The 24,555-nt window shown below is 32.1% G+C and overlaps 1 protein-coding gene across 11 annotated transcripts in view; it reads right to left on the reverse strand.

Annotated features, from left to right (window-relative positions):
- The window catches only part of NBEA (neurobeachin), a 582,638-nt gene that overhangs the window by 201,919 nt on the left and 356,164 nt on the right, over positions 1-24,555 (reverse strand). For all 11 annotated transcript variants that reach the window (XM_076009491.1, XM_076009489.1, XM_076009488.1 and 8 more), the window contains 2 exons: positions 22,831-22,955; positions 5,921-6,064 (listed from right to left, as the gene is read on the reverse strand). In XM_076009491.1, coding sequence (XP_075865606.1) covers positions 5,921-6,064; positions 22,831-22,955 — 269 coding nt within the window. The remainder of the gene's footprint in view (positions 1-5,920; positions 6,065-22,830; positions 22,956-24,555) is intronic.

Raw genomic sequence — 24,555 nt, forward strand, 5'->3', positions numbered from 1 at the left:
ACTCTTTTTAAAATATTCAAAGTAACATTATAATCCATTGATTTTAGAACTTTTTTGTGTGCTAGAGAAATTATTTCTATTAATAGTAACGGTGGTATTGGCGGTATTTTGACCTTATCAGTGGGAACCTGCAGAGCCATTTAGTTAAAAGACACATTTAACAGTGGAAATGGTACAATGATTAGCTTAACTTTAGGTATTCCTATCCTGGAACTCAAGTGAGGAACTGAATAGTTATTTGAATAATTCAGTTAGTATGAGCAGATAATCTGATAATTCAAGCCCCAAAATACTTTATTTCAATATCTCAAAATAAGTTATGTTTTGTCTTTTATTTTTGGTATAAATTACTAATATATTTATATTATCTCTCCAGTTTACTTAACCTACATTAAAATTTTTAGTGGGAACATTTTAAGGGTAAATAATTGTGTTAGGAGATTTCTTCATGGTTCAAAGGTATGTAGTTAGTATATGATTGCTGTCCTTAAGGAATCTACAGTCTAACAAGAGAGAGAAAACATAAGGAAAAACATCTATAATATAAGGTTTTATGTGATAAGTGTCTTAAGAATGATATAATCAAAATATAGTGGGGTGGCTATATTAACAAAAGTCAGATAATAACAAATGTTGAGGAGGATGTGGAGAAATCAAAATGCTGATGAGAATTTAAAATGGTGCAGCCACTTTGGTAAACCGTCTAGCAACCTCCTTGAAAAGTTAAACATACATTTATTATTTGACCAAGCAATTCCCCTCCTAAGTATACACCCAAGGTAAATGAAAACATATTTCCACATAAAACCTTTTATATTAACGTTCATAAAAGGACTATTTATAATAGTCAAAAGGTGGAACAAGCCAAATGTCCATCAACTAATGAATTGATAAACAAAATGTGGTATATCCATACGATGGAATATCTGCCATAAAAAGAACATATATTTCACGACATAGATGAACCTTGACAACATCATGCTAAGCAAAAGAAGCCAGACACAAAAGACTATCTATGATTTCATTTATATGAAATGTCCAGAACAGGCAAATCTATAGAGACAGAAAGTAAATTAGTGGTTGCCTATGGCTATGGAGGTGCAATAGAAGAACTGAAGGGATAGCCAAAGGATACAAGGTTACCATTAGGAGTGATGAAATCTTCTGAAATTGATTTTGGTGATGGTTGCATAACTTTGTGAATATACTAAAAATCATTGAATTGTACACTGTAAATGGGTCAATTATATGGTATGTGAATTATATTTCAATAAAGCTGTTCCCCTAAAAATGTTAACAAAAATGTTATGAGGGTGACAACATTGGCCAGTGAGTACTTGTGTTTTAAATGGATCTTAAAAATGGGTAGGGTCTTTGATAGGAGGAGAAGGGAGAGGGTGTAAAAGAGAGAAATGGTAAAGCATTTCAGGTGAAGAAAGAAGTTTGGATATTAGTTTAGGCTGGTGGAACTTTTAAGTTAGTAGACAATTAAGTGCATGGGTGGACTGCTGGTAATAACAGGATATATATATACACACACAAAAATTATTATGATTTTACAGAACTGATAATAAAGCATAAAGAACCATCATTATCATCATCAATAACTCAAAATTACCTAAATTAGTAAAATCCCAAACTTTTGTGAGTAACAGTAAAGAAATATATTAATATATAAATTCTAATTCTATTAAGCAAAATGTTTCTCTTGTCACTCAACATATGTGGCAGGTTTACCACTCCAAAAGAAATGAAATACATTTCATTATGGGACATAATTCTTTCTCTCGGTTGAATTAAATTCTTCACTTGTTAATTAACATAAATTGACTTAATCTTAAATTTCAGTTACTCAATAATTATTTGAAGAAAGAACTTGTTAATTTTAAGATTAAAATAATCAAGATTTTTAGGTTAAAAATCCATTGAATTATATCAATTAATCTCAATGTTTTAAGTAAAAATATAATTAGTAAATTGAAATCTTTAGTCACATGTGGAATCTTAGGTACTAATTCACTTTGGTGAATCACTACAAGCTACAAAAGCAATTAAAGTAAATTAAGTTAGGTGTTATTAATATAATAATTACTTTATTGGTTGGCATACTCCTATATTATAATCATATTAGCCATTTGCTACAATACTTAATAAATTGGGTAATTAGTAGTCACACACATTTAACTTGCCTCTTGAGATGAACAGCTTGGGAAGAAAGGGAACTAAAAGTGAAAAAGAAAACTGTATGACATTTAAAGGTATAGAACTTTGTGGAATATTTTATTTTTATGAGAACTAGAAAACTCCAAACAAAATGGAGAAAATACAAGAAAAGATCCATATTTAAGTAAAACTGTGCTAAAAGCATTCTACTTATCAGATTCTTTTTTAACTTACCAAAATAATTTTGGGTCACACATAGACTATCTACAAAAAACCCTAAAATTATTATGCATATTCATAGGCTTAATATGATGAAACCAGTGTAAAAATTGAGTTATAAATGGAATATCTCATTTTTACACCATTTTAGTATACATGCATACACACATATCCACACATTCATATTTAAATGTACTATTTGGGATAATTTAGTTCAAACCATACACTATGTATTTTTTTTTTTTTTGAGACAATGTCTCACTTTGTTGCCCAGGCTAGAATGAGTGCCCTGGCATCAGCCTAGCTCACAGCAACCTCAAACTCCTGGGCTCAAGCAATCCCCCTGCCTCAGCCTCCTGAGTAGCTGGGACTTCAGGCATGCGCCACCATGCCTGGCTAATTTTTTATATATATATTAGTTGGCCAATTAATTTCTTTCTATTTATAGTAGAGATGGGGTCTTGCTCTTGCTCAGGCTGGTTTCAAACTCCTGACCTTGAGCAATCCGCCCGCCTCAGCCTCCCAGAGTGCTAGGATTACAGGCGTGAGCCACCGCACCCGGCCTACAACTATGTATTTTTAAGAAAATATTTTATATACTTTTTAATCTTATGCAAGTTACTTAATCTCTTGACCTCTGTATCATTATTCTAAAACTGGTGGTAATAACAGCATCTACCTTATAGGACTGTTGTTAAGATTCATTGGACACATAAACCCTCTCAACACTGGTTCCTAGTGAGGCATGCTAGCTAGTCTTCCTCTTTTTCTTCTTTTTAGGAACAAAAATTGATCCTATCATTTAAACCAAAATACAGAATTAATCTTAACTAAATTAGTATTTTCCCTTAGTTTTCTATTTGTTTGAATTTACTTGACTATCAAGTAATATTGCATAATGACAAATGATAATGCATGATCTTCTCATCCATGTGCCTATGTCAGCAAAACAAGAAAAAGTATTCTGCTAATCAGCAGATTACGGTTTATAATTACACTTATAAAAATGGTGTATTCTTTTATATGCAATCTAAAAATCTAAGAACTTTAATTGCTTTTATATATTTGAAAGTGTATTTCTTATACTTAATAATAGGCAAGCCATACCACCTGTAATTTTCATCTCAGAGATGGAAATGGGTACTTGTTATTTTACATAATATTTGAAACACTAAATAAAAGTGAAATTATATTAATATTAAACACAGATTTTTGGATCTTCTGGATTTTAATTTAGGATCTTCTGAACTTAGGTTTCCTGTTATGGTAAAATTTTCTTTAGGCAGCATAGCACTATCATGCTACTTAGAATGATAAGTTATGAATAAGAAAGATATTTTTACTTAGCAAACTTTAATTTCTGAGACAGAGATAACTATGATCTGGATAATAATTCTTGGAACAAAAAATGTTATGTATGTATGTGGTCTGAAACTTTATTAACAGCTGATATTTTAAGCCTATGAATTCTAGCTTGGAATCAACCTCTAAAAATGAATTTTATGTAATGTCAGTATTATAGCAGCCTAGATTAAATAAATAGGCTTCAGAGTTTACCAAATGAATCTACATATTCCTATAAATTATGCAGACTATTCCAGTGGCCCTTCACAAAACACCCATCCCCCACTTCTTTTCCACTGAATTCAAGGTTCAGAGTACATCTGTGGGCTGCTGTTTTAGAAATGAACACTATAGACTAGGCAGGGGATCAATATTTTAGGGTAGTTGTAAGATTTTTTAGACACAAGGATTCTGCTAGAAGAGTATAAGTTTGGCATCAGGTAGACATGTAGAGAAGCAGAAGTGCTCAAAGAAAAATCTGTTAAAATAAAAAAGTTTAGAGGAGTCTTGATAGAGATAACTGGTCAAGAGCCACACAGCTTGATTTTCAAATATTTTCAAGCATACTTGCATTATTCTTCAGGTGTTTAAACTTAATTTTGGGGAGAAATTTTGCTTATAAACATAAATTAATATATAATGAGCTACCATTAAAGAAGAGAAATATAAAGGGATTAGCCTTTGTTGTATTATACCACTGGCATTACTGGACAGATCTCATTATAATGAATTTCAAAGGGCAAGGCAAATTTGTGTCAACTACTTAATTATCTTCAGTGGGAAGAAAGGACCAGAGAGTCTAAACCAAATTGTACAATTATTAAACATATCTGCTAGCATATGCAAATGAGGAAGGGTAACACATTATCTAAAAGGGTCAGAAATAACATTTATGAATTTTCTATGTTCTTTAAGATCAAGAATGAGACCAGGAAAAGAGAAAACACACCTGTGAACAAATAATCAATGAACTGGATTTGCTTAAATTTCCAAATGGCCTCAGATAAAAATCTCTGAGCTACTAAAAGAAAGAAACTACAAATACAATAAAACCAAAACTTGAATGTTTACTTAAGAATTCAAGGCAAACATTTCATCATAGACTTAAGGTTACTTTTAAATAGGAAGAACAGTTTTCATGATAGATAAATGTTAATAACATAGATATATTTAGGAACTAGTGTTAGAATAAAGTTATTAAGCATATATTGAATCTAGAAGCAGGAAAATAATATGCTATCTCCAATTTACAATTAACGGTAACATTTTTTCTTTGATAAAAAGAGAAATATCTAACTGGTAGAAAGAAATCACTGGAGGCTTTCATAAAGCCATACCAGATAATTTCCAGTATGGTTTTATACACAGAATGATAAATATAAATCCACCTCTCTATTGCTACCTTCTACGTCAATGTTGTATGAGCTCAAAATATAGAACTGAGGTAAGACTCAGCCACTCAGGAGTTTTAAGTTGAAGATCTGGATGTGATTCCATGGACTGGTTTCCAGGGGTCCAGTGAATACTCTGAAATTGTCAGCAATCTGCTTTCATCAGATTCACAGTGTTTTGAAACCCCAAAAAAGGTTATGAACCAATATTCTAAGATATCCATCCTCCATCTGGTCACTACAGATGCCACCCAGAATGGACCAGCATCAGGACAAGGTGAAACTGAAGTGGTAGGGGAAAGAATGTCTGCAGGTGGTAGGGGATTAGCAGTGTGAGGCTAGATAACAAAACGGTAGTGGGGAGGTACATTCCACAAAGTCACAGTAGGCAGGAAAGGGCAAATTTGATGGTCACCTAGCTCAAGGAGCTATTTATTCTTCATGGCTCTTAGCATATTAGAGACATATGTACATCAAATGAATCTATTTGATGAGTCTATCCTACCTTCCAACTATATAGGCAGTTATATATGAATAACTTATACTATGTATTATTTCTCCTATATAAAAAGTTGGTTTTCATTAGAAAGTTGATGTTATTTATTCATTGCCAGTAAAACACACATTTGTTTGGGGTATTCTCTTCACTACTAGAAATGACATAAAGTAAATCATTAGCATTCACATGACTGAGCATTGTTAAAACCCCTGGCACATGTTTATTCAACAGGAAATACATTTTAAATTCAGCAACTCTGTGTGTATTTATTCAAACAAACAGAAAAAAATATTTAAAAATTTACCGGCAAGATTGTCGATTTCCTTCTCCTGTAGCAGACTGACCGCATCATCGTCTCCTTCCAGCATGAGCTCTGTCTCTGCATTCTGGTTCACTATTGCCTGACTTCTGAATGTTTTCTTTGACTTTACTATATCTTCTTCAGTGCCTAATCACAGCCAAAATATAATAATTTAGGTTACTATGATTGTTTTTGTTCACAGTATTACAAATAATTGATTACTTTATTAAAATTATACGTTGCATTTACATATTAGTTTCCAATTACAGAATATTTTAACCTTCTTTATCTTGTTTGGTCTTCTGTGAGAAGTGGGGACTACAATCACTTATCCTTATTTTGTATGTGAGGAAATAGGCTAAGAATGCTACATGCATTGTTGAAGGACCCAGCAGTTGGCTAGTGATAGAGAAAGGACTCCATTATCCATGTCTTAATGACTCTAAGATCAGTGCACATTCTATCAAAAATCTACACCTCATCTCAAACTCAGTTTTCTGATCCATATAATTACATAATTTTACATAATTATATTTTAGTGTTAATTAGCTAATCAATTGATCAGATCACTTTGAAAGTAGATGAGATAGGTATGAAGAAAACAAGAAAGTATTCACATCTGAGAGGAATACAGTTATCACTGGAAAGTTACAGAAAGGTGGAATTAAGAATTATGGAGACATAAAACCTACTCCACAATAGCTATTTCTTTAGCAATTAATGAAAAAAATACCATTTTTCTGAAATGATATCCTTAATTTGGTATATAAAATAATATAAAAAGCCAAAACTAAAACACATAACAATAAGCAGAAAAATTGAAATACAGCAAAATTTGACTTGGCATTAACATGTCAATGTACAAGTTAGAAACCAATGCATTTGAAGCCATCATGAATTTGATTAACAAAATTATTTCCATATTTACATTCAAGCACCTGCTTTGGCAGGTGACAATGAATATAACATTATCTGAAATGCAAGCAAATTTTATACACACATACGTATATATTTATATTTTTATATACACCCACCTCCCACATACACATAAGAAAATACTTCTATTTCACATTACTTGAAGTTGAAATTCAGTTTGGAAGAAAATGTTGTGTTCTAGCTGTAGTATTAGGATACTATAGGCTTCAACGAGCAGCATTAACTAGGAAAATATCTTCATATCTCATTTGTTGTGGTGGATATATTCCTAGAAATGGGAGCCTAATAAATCAGTCCTATATGGTGGTGTTGTATTATATTCTAGAGTTTGTTATGGTGTTGTGTATATAGGCAATTACTCTCCAAATCATGTCATGCCTCTGGCCAAAATTCTCTCCAGCTACAATTTATACTACTTTTGGTCAATTCTCTCAGGCCCATACCATAGGACTTCCAACAGTCCATTACTGCCTATTGATGTGCTCAACCATTTTCTTGGAAGTGCATCGAGCGGTCATAAAACTTGGACTGTAAAACAGTGTTAGCCTTTTTCTTTTTTCCTTTTCAGTTTGAAAACTTCTTTTGGTCAGTAACTGTGGTCAGTAACTGTAGCATATAGCCAATTCTATTTGCTAAAACATGAAAAAATTGACTCAAAGGTGAAAGGGGTAAAAACGCATGTTGAGGAACAGAGTCACGTCACAATACCATTACAGAGTGTCATTGGTTGAGTCTGTCATCTTAGCTGGATGACAGCATCTAGAGAATGTAGTTAATATATAGCTTAAAATATATAGTATTAGATTGTTAAATATATGTTTTGATAAATGCTTGAGAGACAAACAGCATTATTACAACAATGTTACATCAGAAAGGAGAGAATTAAGTGGGTTTCATGTGTATTCTTACTTCACTGGCCCATAGACAGCTCCTATTTCTAGAATAAAAGACTGAGGATAGATCACTGAATACTTCAGAAATGTATCTTAATTCTATTTGATTTCTGGTGATACAAAGCCAGCACAATAGTAATCTTTGATGGTAGCTATCTTTAAAACTTGTTTGTTTCTTGGGTAGTAACTTAATTTGAGAAACACAGAGTTTACATCATCTGAGAACAAAAGAGGCAAATCACAAGTAAGATGTGCAACATTTGGGGGATGGACATGCTTGAAGCTCTTATCGAGGGGGGAGAGGGCATGGGCAATATAAGTACCCTTAACACTTGTACCCCCATAATACACTAAAATAAAAAATATAATAATCCAGAAGTCTCTCCTGAGGTCTTTATAGCCATATTTCTAGATGTCTCTGCCTTGATATTATTAAATGAACATTTCCTTAACCGAGCTATTTGTCTCTTGCTCCTCTTCTTCCTCCTATTTTGACCCACCCACTTACTTAAGCCAAAAACCTAGGAATTCATCCTGCATGGTGACTGCCACTGCCCTAGTTCAGGCCACCATCATTTTGGTCTGGAGGGCTTCGGTAGCTGCCTTACTCATATCATCTTCCATACTTTTGTCAGAGTGATTATTACAATATACAAGTAAGTTGAGAATATTTTCCTGATTAATATTGTTTATCAACTCTTCCCGATCAACAACAGTCCGGTGTTGCAAGGCTTATACTGCAGGATGAAATCTAAACTTCTTAGTATGGCTTACCAAGGCCTTTCATCCTTTTATCACTAGTTCCATGTTTTTACCACTCCCTTCTCAGCAATATTGGACCATTTATATCTTCCAAAATATGCCATGCTTTCACATGCCTCTTTAGCTGTGCTAATGTAATCCCCTCTGTATGCTATGTTTCTTCCTTCTTCTTTTATCTGGCTAATTCCTACTTGCTCTTCAAAATTCACTCCTTTAGGGGCTTTCCTAACCAACTCTTCTGCACCTTCACAGCTTACATATAACTCGACCGCACTGTACAGGTGTTACCTGTTATGTGTTTGTCCTCTCTATTAGGCTATAGCCTCATTTCTGTAGCCTCTGTGCCTGGCACCCAGCAGGTGCGCCACAAACACCTGCTGAACTGAAGTTCAAGTTTAACTCCCACTGTATTTCCTTCTCTGATTTATTAAGGTAGGCTTGTACACTCTTTCCCGTATGCTTCCACCATACCTCCCAGATCCTCTACTGTAGTAGTTACAGATACTGTTAATATAACTGCTTATTTATCTCCAAAATAGCCTGGAAGCTCCTTGATGACTGGAAGCATGATTTTGTCTTTGTATTCTCAGTACTTAGCACACTGCCTGGCACAGAGCAAGCAAGCCTTCATAGATCCTGAATACATGAATAAACTCAGATATAACAGTTGCCTCTGGCTATTGCTAAATCTAAAGTTACCAGGATATCTCAAAGTCTTAGTGACATGCCTTCAGTTTGAGGGAGAACTGGAGAATCTATATATTTACATGAAAGAGAACTTGGTTCTTTACATGAAAGTCTTTTGCATGTGAATCAGTCTAATAAAGCAAGTTTTTCCATGTATCACAGCTATGTAAAAAAGCTTTATGTTACTCTTGTGTTACCCAAATAAATATCTACCAATAAAAAATGTTGTAGAAGGAAGGTGAGCTCTGAAACATGTATGAAGCTTTCAATTTTACTCTGTCTGGTTTTAAAGCAGTAAAACAATCATGTCTTTAAAAGATATATAGTAAACTAATCCATATCAACACACTGAACTTATCATTACTATTGAAGTGTTATCAGTTTGCAGCTCAGTAAAAGTCCTGATTTTATGGTACTGCACCAAACATTTATCCAAATTAAAGTGTATGAGATCTAAAGGTGCTTTTCAATCACAGTATCTTTTATGAATTAGAGTTTCATTCATCAAAATTACAGGCAGAAAGAGGTAAGGTCTCAAAGGGCTGTCTCATTACAAGGCTTGTAAACACTGTCCTTAGGTAGAATTGGTTTAACATCCAACAAATCAAAATCTGATTGGGAAGAGAATTATTTGCAATCATCTATCTTCAGAAGACATGTTGGACTGAGTGCACTTCTTGGCCTCTTAAGCCATTCATCAAGAAATTAACAAGCGAATACCACAAACCACCAGAATGTCTTGGATTTGAAAATGTGAATTATGTTTAAAGCAGGATAGGAAAGACATATATGCTATTTTCTATGAAAACATTAAAATGCCATAAAATTTAAAAGTTTCACAAGAAAAAAGTCACCAAGTAATAAATTTATGAAGCTAAATCCAAAATTACACATATAGTATTTTCCACATGAAAGTATTCTATTCACAGACTTCTTAGTGAATATACATACTTGCAGAAATTCTGTATGTGAAAATGTTATCTAATATAAGACACTGCATTGCATGAATCTGAAGTTCCATTTTCATAAAATTTCCCTTAATAACCAAAAGTCCACGTGAAATGAAGTATATTTTAAAAACGAAGTAACAGGAGAATGAAAATGTTGCTAGTACTATTACTATACTCTGGTATTATTGTTACTACTATGTTATCGTTAATAATTATCATTTTAAATAAGCTTAAGTTGAAATATAGAAATGAAAAATGGGAGACATTAACTCATCTTAATAATATCAAAGAATATGTCTACCTGGAATGGCCAAACAATCGAGGTAAAGTAAAGAAATTAGTTCATTTGCTCTTTGTGATCTTTTCTATTGATAAATATAAACCATTTAAAGGAAAATAATACAGAAAACTTTATTTCTATTTAAGAAATCATACTACAGTCAACTCTAAAACATCTATACTAAAGAAGAAAGTAATTCTCAATAGTAGATAAGACATAAATAGTATATACATGTGGCTAATGCACAAAGAAAATAGATATAACCCCACAATAAGCCTGTTTAGTATAGAATCAGCTTCTTACCAGTTTTATGCTATTATTATTTATATTTATTATGGAACTCTGGCTTAAATTTGTCATTTATTAAAAATTATATATATGTATACATATATATGTATATATATGCATGTGTATGTATATCTATATATTTTATGTATAAGAACTATGGAAGAATACATTTTCATTGTTATTTTATCCGGACAACTTAAATAAACGGCTATAGCTAATGACCTGGCTCCTGTTTACTTAACCTCACTACTTTACTGATTTGGCCTCTTCACACCTCATATTCCCAAAGAGCTGAGTGCTTCTGTCCCCATACATGCCACGTCGTCTCAAATCTTGACACACAAAATTTCTTCTATGTGGAATTCTCTTACCTGCCTTGTCCTTCAGGACACAGTTTGGTTGATTATTCCCTTCTCTGTGTAACCTTTCTGAGAAACAAGCCTTAATATCTTATCATTGCTCATTTCAGAGCCTTTTATTTAGGGATTCTCTACTGGACTTTAATTTCTGAGTGTTTTAAGTGTCAAATAAAGTGGTAATAAATGTTTGTTGAGTAACCACATGAAAAAACATAAACATAGTTCATATATTAATCATTTTATATGCATGCTACTTTAGTAACTTCTCTTTTATGTCTTTTACAGTTTCCTCATAAATGAGAAAGTTGGACTATGTGATTTGCCATTCTTACTTTATTGTTCTTGCCAATACCCATTAGGAATATTGTTTAAATTAGGAATATTGTTTAAATAATCCACACCAATCTCATAATTTCAGTTTTCCAATGTGTAAAAGAGGAATAGTAAGTATCACCCAACCAAACTTTCACAGGATTATTGCAAAGTGAAAATGAGACAATGAAAATGTGTGAAGATTAGTTACATAATAAGCTTCCAAAATGTTAAAATTTTCATAAAATAAGTAAGACAAAAAATTAGCGTATTAAAAGAGTATACTGAGTACATAATTTAAAATGGAAGAAGAACATAGTCAATATTTTATTGCTTATAAAAGTTGATTTAAAAACTCAAGGTAAAGCATAAGTCTAAGGTCTTGCCACTATGCCCATCCAATATCAGGTATTCAATAAGTGACAGTTGCTTCTCCTTCAGTGGAGTTAATGTTCTTCCTTCCACCATGCTGTTATAACAGTCTTTTTATATTCATTATAACCGAAGAGGACCCTTCAACCCTTCTACTAGATTGAATGCTCCCTTAAGGCAGGAAAAATAGCATGTAGCACAGGTGTTATGAAGGGCTTGTGAAATTGAATGCAGTGTAAACAGCTTATACTTAAAACTGTTTCTTCCCATAACTATTTTATATATTTAAAGATATTATTAAATAAAATTACATAAGTATCAATGTGTTTGATAAGCTTTTCAATTATGTATATAGATATTTTAATATACATGTGTTTAATATCTCAGATATTTGAAGGAAAAGAACTTCTGCTTTCTCAACAAACGATAATGCATCTAAGATAGACTTCTTTTTCATCTTTGGAAGGACACTGGCAGAATGGAAATTTAGTCTCATTTTAATTTCACCTAAATGTATTATTGGAAAAATTGTTTCTAAATATCTGGAAAGCAGTTTCATAGGATGGCACTCTTTTTCAAAGGAGAAATTCTTTTCAATATATACCATTTCACAATGTTTTTAGCTTGTTCAATGGGTTTTGACAAAATTTGTCACTATGTAAGTAAGATAAAATGTTGCAATTAGTTTTCAAACCTAAATGCTTTCTTTTAAAAGCATGAATAACATGAACACTTTGGGAAACTTAAAAATACGGATTACTTTTTCTCATTGAAACTCAAGTCAGAGCAACAAATACCTTTTCAGAGCAGTGCTTTTAGTGGTCCCCAACCTTTTGGGCACCAGCGACTGGTTTCATGGAAGACAAGTTTTACTTGAATGGGGCATGAGGGAGAACAGGGGTGGAGGGGCAGGAGCAGAGTGGGGAAGTGGATCTCGGGCAGTGATGCCCGGCCCTGTTTTCCTAGCAGGACATGGATTGATATCTGGCTGTGGCCTGGGAGTTGGGGACCGTGGTATCTAAATTTTATTTAATTTCCACTAAAAAGAAAAGATTTTAAGATAAATATACCTCTCAGCGAACTACATAAGATATAGTGACATGATCTCATGCAATAACATGTATGAATCAATTTATTGCTGAGAAATTTACAATTTTGAACATTTCAAAACAAGATGAAAGAATCATTTTTATTATACTGAGAAACCTATTGTTCAAGAACATTTTATGCTGACTTTCTATTTGTGTATCTGTGAGAGAAATGTAATAGATACATACATAAAACACACCTTACCATTGCAATTATTTACTATCAAGTAAATATTTTCTTTGTAAATTATCTAAGTTCAAAATTTAATTTTGTGTTTGACTTTATAGTATGTTTTCTTAAGAAACATAAATTATGATGATCTAAAGGGAAAGACTACTTTTCTACTAAGATTAAAGACAAAAAAATCAAATTATCTTCTGTACAGAATAGGATTTTTTTTTTAAAAGAAAAGACCTTTTAGTAGAAAAATCCCAGTAGTGAAAACTTAGTGATACTGAATAAAAACATGAAACAATGACTAAAAATCTCAAGTATCTTTTTATGCTTTTATACCTGATGCTGAGTGAGGAACCTTACTTTATCAATAAAATCAAAGATAATTTTATGAAAGTGAGTATTTCTATAAATAAAATAGATGGTTTCTATTTAAATAGACTATTTCTATTTGTTGTTTCAAACACATTTTAAGTAAAATCTGAGTAGTTATTGAACACATTTAATAAATACAGATATAAAATCTGGATAGTTTAGGTATCTAATTTCTTCTTTCTTAGTTGTGGGTATTTTTAGTCTGAATGAATCAATCGAACCATGGTTCCCACCTCAATTTATTTTTGTTAACATAGACTATATTGTGTAATCCAAACTAGACATTATTTATAGTACCATAAAATTAAAAACCCAAGATATTAGCTTCAGATTTACAAAGAACTTGATTCAAAAATGGTAATGCTTACCTAAGTCAATAATTGATGGCACTTATGGTCCATTTTAGCACATTATTAAATTACACAAAATTAGAGTACAGCATTCTTTGTGTTCTTACCAAAGAGGAATTTGTACAGACTTTTGATTGTTTTAAACTAGACACAGACATTATACATTCAGGTTATCTGTTTTCTGAAAAGCTGGGGGAAAATATTTCAGTGGTATATTACACATGCAGTATTAACAATCTGGATATTAATTAAGATTAAATGTTTGTACAAATTATATGCACGTGTTAAATTCTTATTCAGATTAGTTATGCTTGTAAACAATTTACTGGAATTTAAGAAAGAAGATAAGAAAATGGCTACATAACCCCAACAGTTATTGCTCAGTGGAAAAGGACATCAAGGACATGTGCGAGTAAAGAACTAGATCAATATTAACGTGATTTTCATTTCATGCTTCCCCAACTCCAGTAAGCCGACAATATACTCTGATTATGTGAACTGCCTCAGAGTAACACAGAAAAGGTTATTAGAGCAAGAGGTGGAAATGGAATGCACTTTTTATATTGACAGGGCTGCTAATAGAGTATACTGATTTTCAAAGACATGCAATGCATCTTTACAATTTGGTTCTGACAGCAAAAATAGAATTTCATTTATTCCTAATTCAAAATATTCATATGTAAGCAATATTTCGTAGAGCAGACCAACAGAGAAGATATTCATAAACAGCATTTTTAAACAGGAAAATGTAATTAAAAAGGTGCAAGAAAATACTGAATTTAAGTGAAGCATTATATAAGTATGAAATGTTAACTTAATAATCTTTTTAATGGAGTCAATGTAAAAAACTGCATTCTATGCTTTTTAAAGGAAATCTAATAAACCATATTTTAAGAATATACATGATGGTAAATGTATAATCTCTCTGCATTTTAGACTGGCTCTTACTTGGTAGGATTTTGATTAGCCATGAAGTTAGGGTGATTTTTAATTAGTTAAAATAGGGTATCATTAGATTAAAAATCACATGGCACATTTTGCTTGTGAAAAAACATGATAAAATATATAGAAAACTTGGGCCAGTTTTGAACCCTCTAAATGTCATAAAGAAGAGATGGTGCATTATTCATCTTTTGACTATTTGAGTACCTTGTATAGTGTTTGGTCCCTAAGACAAAATATGCATGGAAAAAAGACTAAAAAGAAATAAATAAATCAAAACGGTAAAGACAGTTATCTTTACATAGATGACTATGGGTGATTTTCCCCCTTCTATAATTTTTTTCTTTTTAAAAGATTTCTTATAATGAACATTTTTTTTTCTAGAATACAGTAAAGAATGAAGGGAGAGGAAGAGGGTCAAAGGAAAGAAACCTGCATCTGCACCAAAAAAGGTAGATGGCAGATGAGTAGCAGAATAGAAGTTAGAAAGTTTGGCAACCCTTGGAATGAAAGGAAAGATAAACTGGACAACTTGAAAGAGGGCTGAGAGGATGGGGAGTGGGTGGCATTAACCTCAGGAATGACACTTGGGTTTTCTTTTTAAAGCCTGCCACAAAGTTCAGTGTGGGAAATTCACTTGAAAAGTATGAGACTATGGGAAATTGAGGTAGGAGATTTTTGGGACAGACAAGCAACTGGCTCAAAGACATGGAAGAAAGAGGTAATTAACAAAAATGTCTCTGTTAAAAAAATGGAGTATCTAAATGAGGGTACTGATATAGGTTATTAAAAAGCAATTTTAAAAACACCAAACACATTTAAAAATGTTTTTATAAATGACACGTCATGTGAATGATACTAAGCTAATCTATTTTGATGTAGCTTTATGGATGACAGGCTGTAAGAGTCAACCAAAAATTAGCAGGCAAACTTTGTAGTGGGGAAATGTTCAATAATGTCCTCGCAGTTAAGGGAATTCCAAATGTATTTACAGCAACATATGGTAGGGTAAGAGGATAGTATTCAGTTTGAGTTTTAGTTCTATCTACCACTTATAATTTAGCATGTCACCTACTTCTATGGTCTGTCATTTTTCCCAAATAAAAACCCATTAATGGCTCTTATCGATGATCTCCTTCACAGTATGGCCACAAACTACTTTTTCAGCCTCATCTTCTTACCATTTTCCCACACTATCCTGTGTTCCATCATTTAGCACACTTTTCCATTCCTTGAATATGTTATACTGTGTGATTTGGTCTCTTTCTCCACAATGTCACCTTACCAAATCGGTGCTTGGGAAGATTTCCATTCATCCTTTCAAGATCAACTAAAATAGATTTCTTCAGTTAGGTAACCCTCTTTACTGAGCTCCCTAGCATTTTTAATACATGTTCATAAAAATACTTATCATACTATACTGTCATTATTTATAAATGCAATTGGGTATACACTTTACCAGAAATTAGTCTACAAGAATGTAAGCAAGATTATGCATAGTGATATAAATTAGTTCCATGTCAGTCAGCAATAATTTGAAAATCCCATACTTCTAGACCTAGTCCATAGAAAACCTATTCTTATGCTGTTACCCAAAGTGATGAATGGTGTGGTTAATATATTCTTTGTATACTTAAAACTCATCAATGATCAATTAAGTAAAAAACAGCAACTGAACAATAAGCACAAAGAATTTTATTAATGTGGATGCTCCAAATGGAATAAGTAGAAGATCTAAATCTTGTCCTCAAAAGGTTTTTGTTTTATCTGAGAATATGAAACATCTAAAATAAAAACACTTTCTGAAACGTTTACAAAGTGATTTATCATCAAATGCAAAACATTGAGGGCACTCAAAGGAGCAACTTATGGTCCTGTACGCCTCCATGCCTTGGTAATTTTTGTTATTACCTCTGCCTTTACTTCCCTTATCACCTGTTAAATTCATAATCTTCTCTTGGGACAATTCATAAATCATTAGTTCTGTGAAGTCTCTTCCAACCAGGCTCAGTGAGTCTACATCTCCCTTGTGCTCCTTTAGGAACTACTACCTCCCTCAGTAACTGTTTCTTTCTTTCCACTAGACCAGGGTTTTTCAACTTTGGTACTATTGACATTTTGGGTTAGATTTATGTTGTTTTTGTTGTTGTTGCTGTGGGAAGCTGTCCTGTGCGTGATCAGATATTTTAAGCAACATTTTTGATTTCTACCCATTAGATGCCAGTAGCACACCCTGATCTCCACCCCTGTGGAGAACCATGAACCAAAATATGTGCTGATAGATGGCAGAAACTGTTTTTCTCAATCTCTAAATCTAGAATCTAGCACATACATGGCATGCAGATGCTATGCCATAAACGCTTTTAAATTAATAGTTACCTGACTCCTCTGAATCTGTTTAAAGTCTAAAAACTGAATCTTCAACATAAAAACGAGCAGCTTGTTGGGGCATTTGTTGATATGAAAATTATAATATCTGTAAAATGCATTTTATAAGCATATTTTGTAATAGTCTTCATATAATTCATTTAAATTATTTTAAGAGACTGTGAAAAACATAGGGTAAAGACAAATTTATGTTACTAAAATATGACACTGAAAACTAAAAGGAGCTGACAGACACTTTCCTGCATGTCTTTCTCTCTCTCTTAAAAAAATTTACATCATTATCTTTGCAATAAATTATTTTAACCATAACCAGATCACCTATTTCATTCTAAATATGGAGATCCAATTAATAACATACCAATTAAAATAGAGTTATCAACGAATAACAATGAAGATGTTTACTAGAGTCTTTCCATAGCACAATAGGTTATTAGGCTAAAAAATCAAATCTTCTTTCTCAAACGTTATAATAACCATCAACTCTTTAAAAAATGAAGTCATATTATTTAACAGCTTCTTTCTCAACAACTATATAGCTACCTAGGTATTTTTTTATTCTCAGTGCATTTCCTGTTTCTTGATGACTGCAACTAGCACATTACAGTAGCCATGCACATACCATCAAAACTAATTTAATTCCAGATTCATTACAGAGCTGCTTTTTATTCATCAAGGTCATATCTTGATGGCTTCACAAGCTTAGATAAATCAGGTGTTAAGCAGAAACATCTCTGAGGAACTTAAGAATGTTCTCATTTGCAGTTTTCAGCATATCTTATTATTTATTGCCAAAGAAATGACTGATTAACTTTGTCATCTTTGCTCTATGTTTTTTCCCCCCTCAGGCGGAAGCAGCCTGCCCTCTTCTGTGACGCCTGATCAGACCTATTTAAGATCATATCTTTGATCACAGACATGGAGGCACTTGCGATCTTGGGTTTTGATGAAACATTGTTCCAGTGTAATTTTATGGAAGGGAAAGAGGCCCTAAATGATTACTGACAGTCAACAAAGACAACCAAACTTATTAAGATTTTATACTATTCTTTGACAGCCATAATCTTCAAGTATTAGAAATGTACCAGAGTTGACTAGTCTAGGTTTTTCTTTAATACATACACAATATACAAAATCCTCCTTTTTCAGTCATTTCCCTATTTTGCCCTGAAGAAGAAAACCATGCAGAACAGAAGATGAGTTTATGAGTTTTAAAATATTTCCCTTATATTCTTCCACTGCTATGGTTTGTAAAATTCCTGGTAATCAATTAAATTTGCACTTGCATGAGATTTTACTCTAAGAACACACCTAAATAACACATTCAATACATGTGAAATTAGAACATTAAACATCAGGGAAAAAATTACATGCCTCTAGGTTTTTATTAATCACATTCCCACACCAGAGGGTGAAAGTATATCAAATCACACAAAATCTTTTGCACATGACAACCTCATAAATTATTCAACTCATTAGTATTACTAAAAAGCATGAAAAACTCCATCAGTGTAAAGGATATTTTCCAACCTAAAAAGGTCAACCAAGTTTTAATAATGAAATTGAAGGGAAAGCTTTTCAAAGAAAATATAAAATAAAATGTCCTTTTTTCCCTTGAAATTATATCCAATTTTGATTGTTTGCTCATTTAAAAGAAAGCAAATGTAATACTCTATTTAAGGCTCCAAATGAATTGCCTGAAAATAATGTCATGAAATCCAAATTATGGCTAAATGTTCCTTCCCATCACATGAAAATTTAAATATAATTTAATCTAAAATAAAATAAAATTTGGCTGAATTTAGGATATCAGGAAAAATCAAGAAACTCAAAATATTTTTATCATAACATGAAATCTGCTAAATCAGTTTCACTTATGTTACACTAATATGGGCTCATATTCTTAAAACACAATATACTACATTAATAGTGATTGAAATTCCAAGGATTGTTTTGATGGCCATGTAAATATTCCCTTTTTGAGTAATTTAAGATTGTTCTCGCAACATATAATGTCTAAAATTCTGAAAACTTTGATCATTGATTCAGATACTTCTAGCCATACTGAAAGTTCCCTACATAAAATATTCTTTTGTTCCTAAAACATATTTTGTTGCTACCATGTATATGAATACAACATTTTTGACCAAAGTTTTCATCAGAGATTCTATACATACATATAATGTTTAACTTTCAAGACAGAATTTAACAATAGGGAAATTGAAATACTGCAATTATTTAACATAGAGGAAGTACTAATTTAAATTTAAATTATTATTAATATCATAAAAGCTCACTCAGAATTTATAGGCCTGTGCATATCCTTTTTCTTAATCTATGTTCACACAACTCCAAAACATTCAATCATTTGGTTGTTAGTCTACACACTGCCAGACTTCAAAATACTGAAACACAGTTCAATGTTTAATGGCAGACAGAGTGTCCAGAAGATGGGCTGTTTTGTTTTGTTTTTTTAAACTTTTATATGGATGTCCTGGCAATCCGTGAATACAAAAATCTTTCTTTTAAATATACAAAATATGTTTTCAATTAAGTTTTTCAACATCTATTTTTACTGGTTGAAGTGCTTTGTAATAATTACTAACATTTACTTTTCTTTAAATGCTTATTTCCTTCCTTTCTTCCTTCTTCCCTCCCTCTATTCTTTTCTTTTTTTCTTTCCTTCTTTTTCTTTCTTTGTTTCTTTTTTGAGAGACAGAGTATCCCTCTGTTGCTCAACCTGGAGTGCAGTGGTGTGATCACAGTTTACTGCAGCCTTCAACTCCTACCTCAGCCTCCCCAGTAGCGAGGACTACAGGTACATACCACCATACCAGCTAATTTTTTAATTTTTTTTTTTTTTTTGTAGAGATGAGCTCTTGCTATGTTGCCCAGGCTAATCTTGAACTCCTGGTCTCAAGCCTTCTTCCTGCCTCACCCTCTACTTTGTATTTCTTCTGCAGAAATACTTTATGCATAGATTACTGGACATATTAAGAGGTAGGAAGAAGGCATGATACATCATTTTTCTTTTGGCAGTTTGTAATTCCTTCCTCTACTTTCATGTATAGATCAGTCCAGGGAGTGCTTTTCCCACTCACCATTCTATATCCTCCATATTTTACTCCCAACTCTCTACTCAGTTCCAAAAGTCCATAGAAGTCAACTGTGAGGAAGGTTAGAAGAGATTTGTTTTTGAAGGTAGAATTGTTTTAGTTTTCTTTTGTCTTCCACTCCATAATCTTAACCTTCAAAATGGCCATGGAGTAACCCTAGCATAGGCATCATGTAGATTTCCTGAATATTTTATGGTGTAGATGTGGTCTTTGTTCTTACTATGTTTAAAACAAAAACACACTCCTCTTTTCTTTTATAAAAGAACACAAGAGGGATAATAGGCTCTGAATACTGTTGATGATCCAGCATTTAAAATTCATAAATACTGTATTTTAAAATACACCATACATAGAGAATAGTATCACTTACACCTTTTATCTATTTTGAAATCAGAGTATTATTTTTCAGTTTAGGTTCATTAATGATAGCTACTGTTACTAAAATATGACTATCAGTTTCAAAAAGATTTTATGGTAAAAGATTTTAAAATTGGTTTCTGATAGTCTTTGACACTGGTTTACTAACAGAAATATTTTAAAAATTCAACACAAAAATTAAAGTATTCACCTTTAAGGAGAAACAAAAAAAATATTTTTCTAACAAAGCTTTTTTTTTAAGTAACCTGTAGAACATGGAATATAGTATCATGTGAATCCTATATAATTAAATCTTTGGCAATTCAGTATCACTAATGCTATCACCATAGCTTAACCTCTGCTATAGATTCTCTCTAGATGTTTCTAATTTGAAATGAGATAAATTCAGGATGTATTGGTGAAAAAGTCTAAATTACTGGGCAAATGAAATGAAGTTTTAATAATTTTAAGTTCATATTATAAAGCATGCCACTGCTAAGTAGGCAGATATTTCTAAGAATCTCTCTTGTAGGATCATAAAGATAACATCTCATTTTAACTTGGTATCAAATCTTTAGGGTACTAAAATCCTTAGGCGATCCTTTGAGTTGATTAAAGAAATTGCCTATAGTAAGGCCAACTATAATTTTTTCTGGTATATTTTTTCCCATAGTTACTTTTACTGTATAAAGTTACCATGTAACTTTTATCTTAGGTATAACAGATTCAGATGAACTCCTCATGTATTTATTTATTAATGTTTTGAGCTTTACTAAGTTACAGCAATTAATAGGTTATTGGGATGACAAATTTTAAAAGCTTTGCACATTTTGTCTTTTTATGAGGATTAAACATTTTCCCTGTTCAATTCATTAAGAACATGAACAGTGTAACATGATATAAACTATAGTATGATATAAAACTATTTACCAAGCTAGGCTCATTCATTACTCACAAATAAATAAATTAATACAATAAAACAAGTAATTGAGAGAACAAAAGTGGGTAATAACAAAAATATATGAACAACATTCATTATTATTTTATTTATTTATTTATTTAGAGACAGAGTCTTGCTCTGTTGCCCAGGCTAGAGTGTCGTGGTGTCAGCCTAGCTCACAGCAACCTCAAACGCCTAGGCTCAGGCGATTCTCCTGCCTCAGCCTCCTGAGTAGCTGGGACTATAGGTGTGCCCATCATGCTCTGCTAAATTTTTCTATTTTCAGTAGAGACGAAATCTCATTCTTGCTCAGGCTGGTCACAAACTCCTGACCTCAAGCAATCCTCCCAACTTGGCCTCCCATAGTGCTAGGATTACAGGCCTGAGCCACAGTGCCCAGCCCAGTGTTCATTATTGATAATTCCTCAGTGTATATGGTTTATAAGATTCTGCTATGTTTAACCAAACTTAATTTTGTTAGAGCATTTAAAAATGGGCAAATAGACCAAATGTTCCTGAGCATACTTCTTAATGGACAAGTAGCAGCATTTTTATTAAAGTACAAAATATTTTGATATTTGCTATTTATTATAAATTTTATAAAAAATAATTTAGGGCATAGTTCTACTGTAGTGCGATAGTTAATGATATTGAAAATGGGGGGCATCTTTTTCAAACTTAATTTGTAGATTGTAGGAGGACTGGAGGACTGGGAATTTAAATTGGCAGATTTTAACAGGATTTTTTATTTTATTTTATTTTATTAAACTGAAAAGAATAGAGGGAGATTAAAACACAAAATTACATGTAAGAAGCTTATTAATAAAACATTTGTTTCAGTTATATATACAAATATGTATGTATACATATGAATATATACAAACATCATATATATGCATACATATTCACACAGTACATATAAGTTTATATATAAAATATAAGTTATACATAAAAATATGTAAGTCTGAGAGTACAAGATCACAATGTAATATTTATATATATTTTTACCATGGGTCAGGGTTACCAAAGTTTGAAAGACACTGAAAAAGAAATCGATTTTTTTCTTGTTCTAAGCTAAATGAAAGGGATATTGGTTAATAACCAACTATGTGTAGTCTTTTAATCTTTAAAAAAAAGTTGAAGGATCTAAAATATATCTAGTGTGAGAAATATTGGGTTGATTAAGTATAACCTAAATAATGCTGAAGGATGAAACAGAACAAAATATTTCTGACTTACTTATGAAGAACACTAAATACTAGTGAAAAACATAAATTCCCAATCACAACTGCAAACAGTCACTTCATATCCAGAAGTATTTTTGGGTAAAAGGCTTTGGTACTAACCATATTCTATTGCAGCTTTGAGCAGTGCTTCAGCATGAGTGGAGCCAAATGCATTGCGAACAAATCGTCTTCTTCGACGAAGATCATCTTCCCAGTAATCTAAACGCCAGAAATCGTGCAATTGGCTAAGAATGGGAAAATAAAAATACAGTAATTCTTATTAGTAACAATGCATAACCAGAAAGGTGTTTTTTTCCCCATAAAATTGAAGCTTTATTTCTTTGGTCTCACTGGAAAACTAAGATAATTTTTGATATATTTATAATTTACCATTGTGTCTGTATACGTGTTTCCTCCACAAATGAACAAAACTTAAAGTAGTAATATTCTTATATTTTAGTCATTATAACACTTGGCTCTACCCTTAATTTTTTTTACAATGTTCTTCCTTTTACTAAAACATTAATCATGAGGTGTTTAGTAACAAATGCAGCATCAAATTACAAGTATTAATGGCGCAGTTTGCTTTCTTTTACACTGTTTTTAACAAGGCTTGTAAATCACAGCATAGACCTCATTACAAATAGTTTGCAATTTAATGACCCTGGTTTCTTAGTAGACTGAATTAAGAAGTATAAAATATTGCCTACTTGGATTTGGTGGAACAATGATTAAAATAATGTGCTGAAATATTCATTGAAATAATTCCCTGCTGCCCACAGCAACCTGAGAAAAGTGCAATTTTATCTATTATTAATAATACTGAATTAGAGCTGCAAAAAATTCCAGTATGTGGTAATTGTCTTGGTAAATTATTATTCCAATGCTAACAGAGTCCTTGGATAATTTTACAGCTTTCCACTAATATAAACCATTAACAAGCATGGCCATCATTGGGTAAAACTGTCTTTTACACACTAAACTAATATTAAAAATCCACAAGATACTTCAGAAACTACTGAAATATGTCCACTCTATATCCAATGAAACTTTTCATGATATAATTTTTGTTTTCAATTTAATTTCAATAAACACTGGTGGTAAATACCACTGCTTCAGAAGTAAATTTTTCTGTATACAGTAAGGTAATGTTCTAATTTTCCTGAGCAGCTCCATTTATAAAAATATATAAAATGTTTTCATAGAAGATTTGATTTCATTTATTATTTTGATATTTTATTATAGGAGAACACTACTTTGAGTTTGATTATGGCAGGACCTGTATATGTTTTGCTCATCATTATATCTCTAGTACAATATCTGGCATATGGTATATTTTTTATAAATATTTAATGAATTAATTAAAGCATTTGTTTTACTTAAACAATCTATGGACATGCATAGTTAATGATAAATATGATTTAGTTTTGAAGAACATTTTTGATTTTATGGCTATATAATTTTGTTATCTATAACTTCATTGCAAAAAACCATAACAATATAAGGGCTATATAAAAAGCACCAAGATTATAAGTATTTGAAGTATACTTTAATGTACTTATTTTTTCATGTACACCCAGTGTGCCAACAGTACCTTCCTTGTCTTCATCCCAAATCCCCTGCTGCAGTCCCCAATCCCTGGGCCATGCTCAAAAAGGTTGGGGACTGCTGCAGTGGTTTTCTAGCCTCCTCACCATTCTTGCCATTTTCTGTTCCCTTCTCCAACCTTAGTGGAAAGTAGAAAAAATTTTTAAAAAGTATAATTACTTATTGAGAGATAGTCAATAGTGGCAACAAAAGTACAGGTTTGTTTCTCAGTAGCTCTATGCTGATGAGTCTGATAAC

Source organism: Microcebus murinus, chromosome 13, assembly GCF_040939455.1.
Source record: "Microcebus murinus isolate Inina chromosome 13, M.murinus_Inina_mat1.0, whole genome shotgun sequence".
In the NCBI taxonomy this organism is placed as follows: domain Eukaryota; kingdom Metazoa; phylum Chordata; class Mammalia; order Primates; family Cheirogaleidae; genus Microcebus; species Microcebus murinus.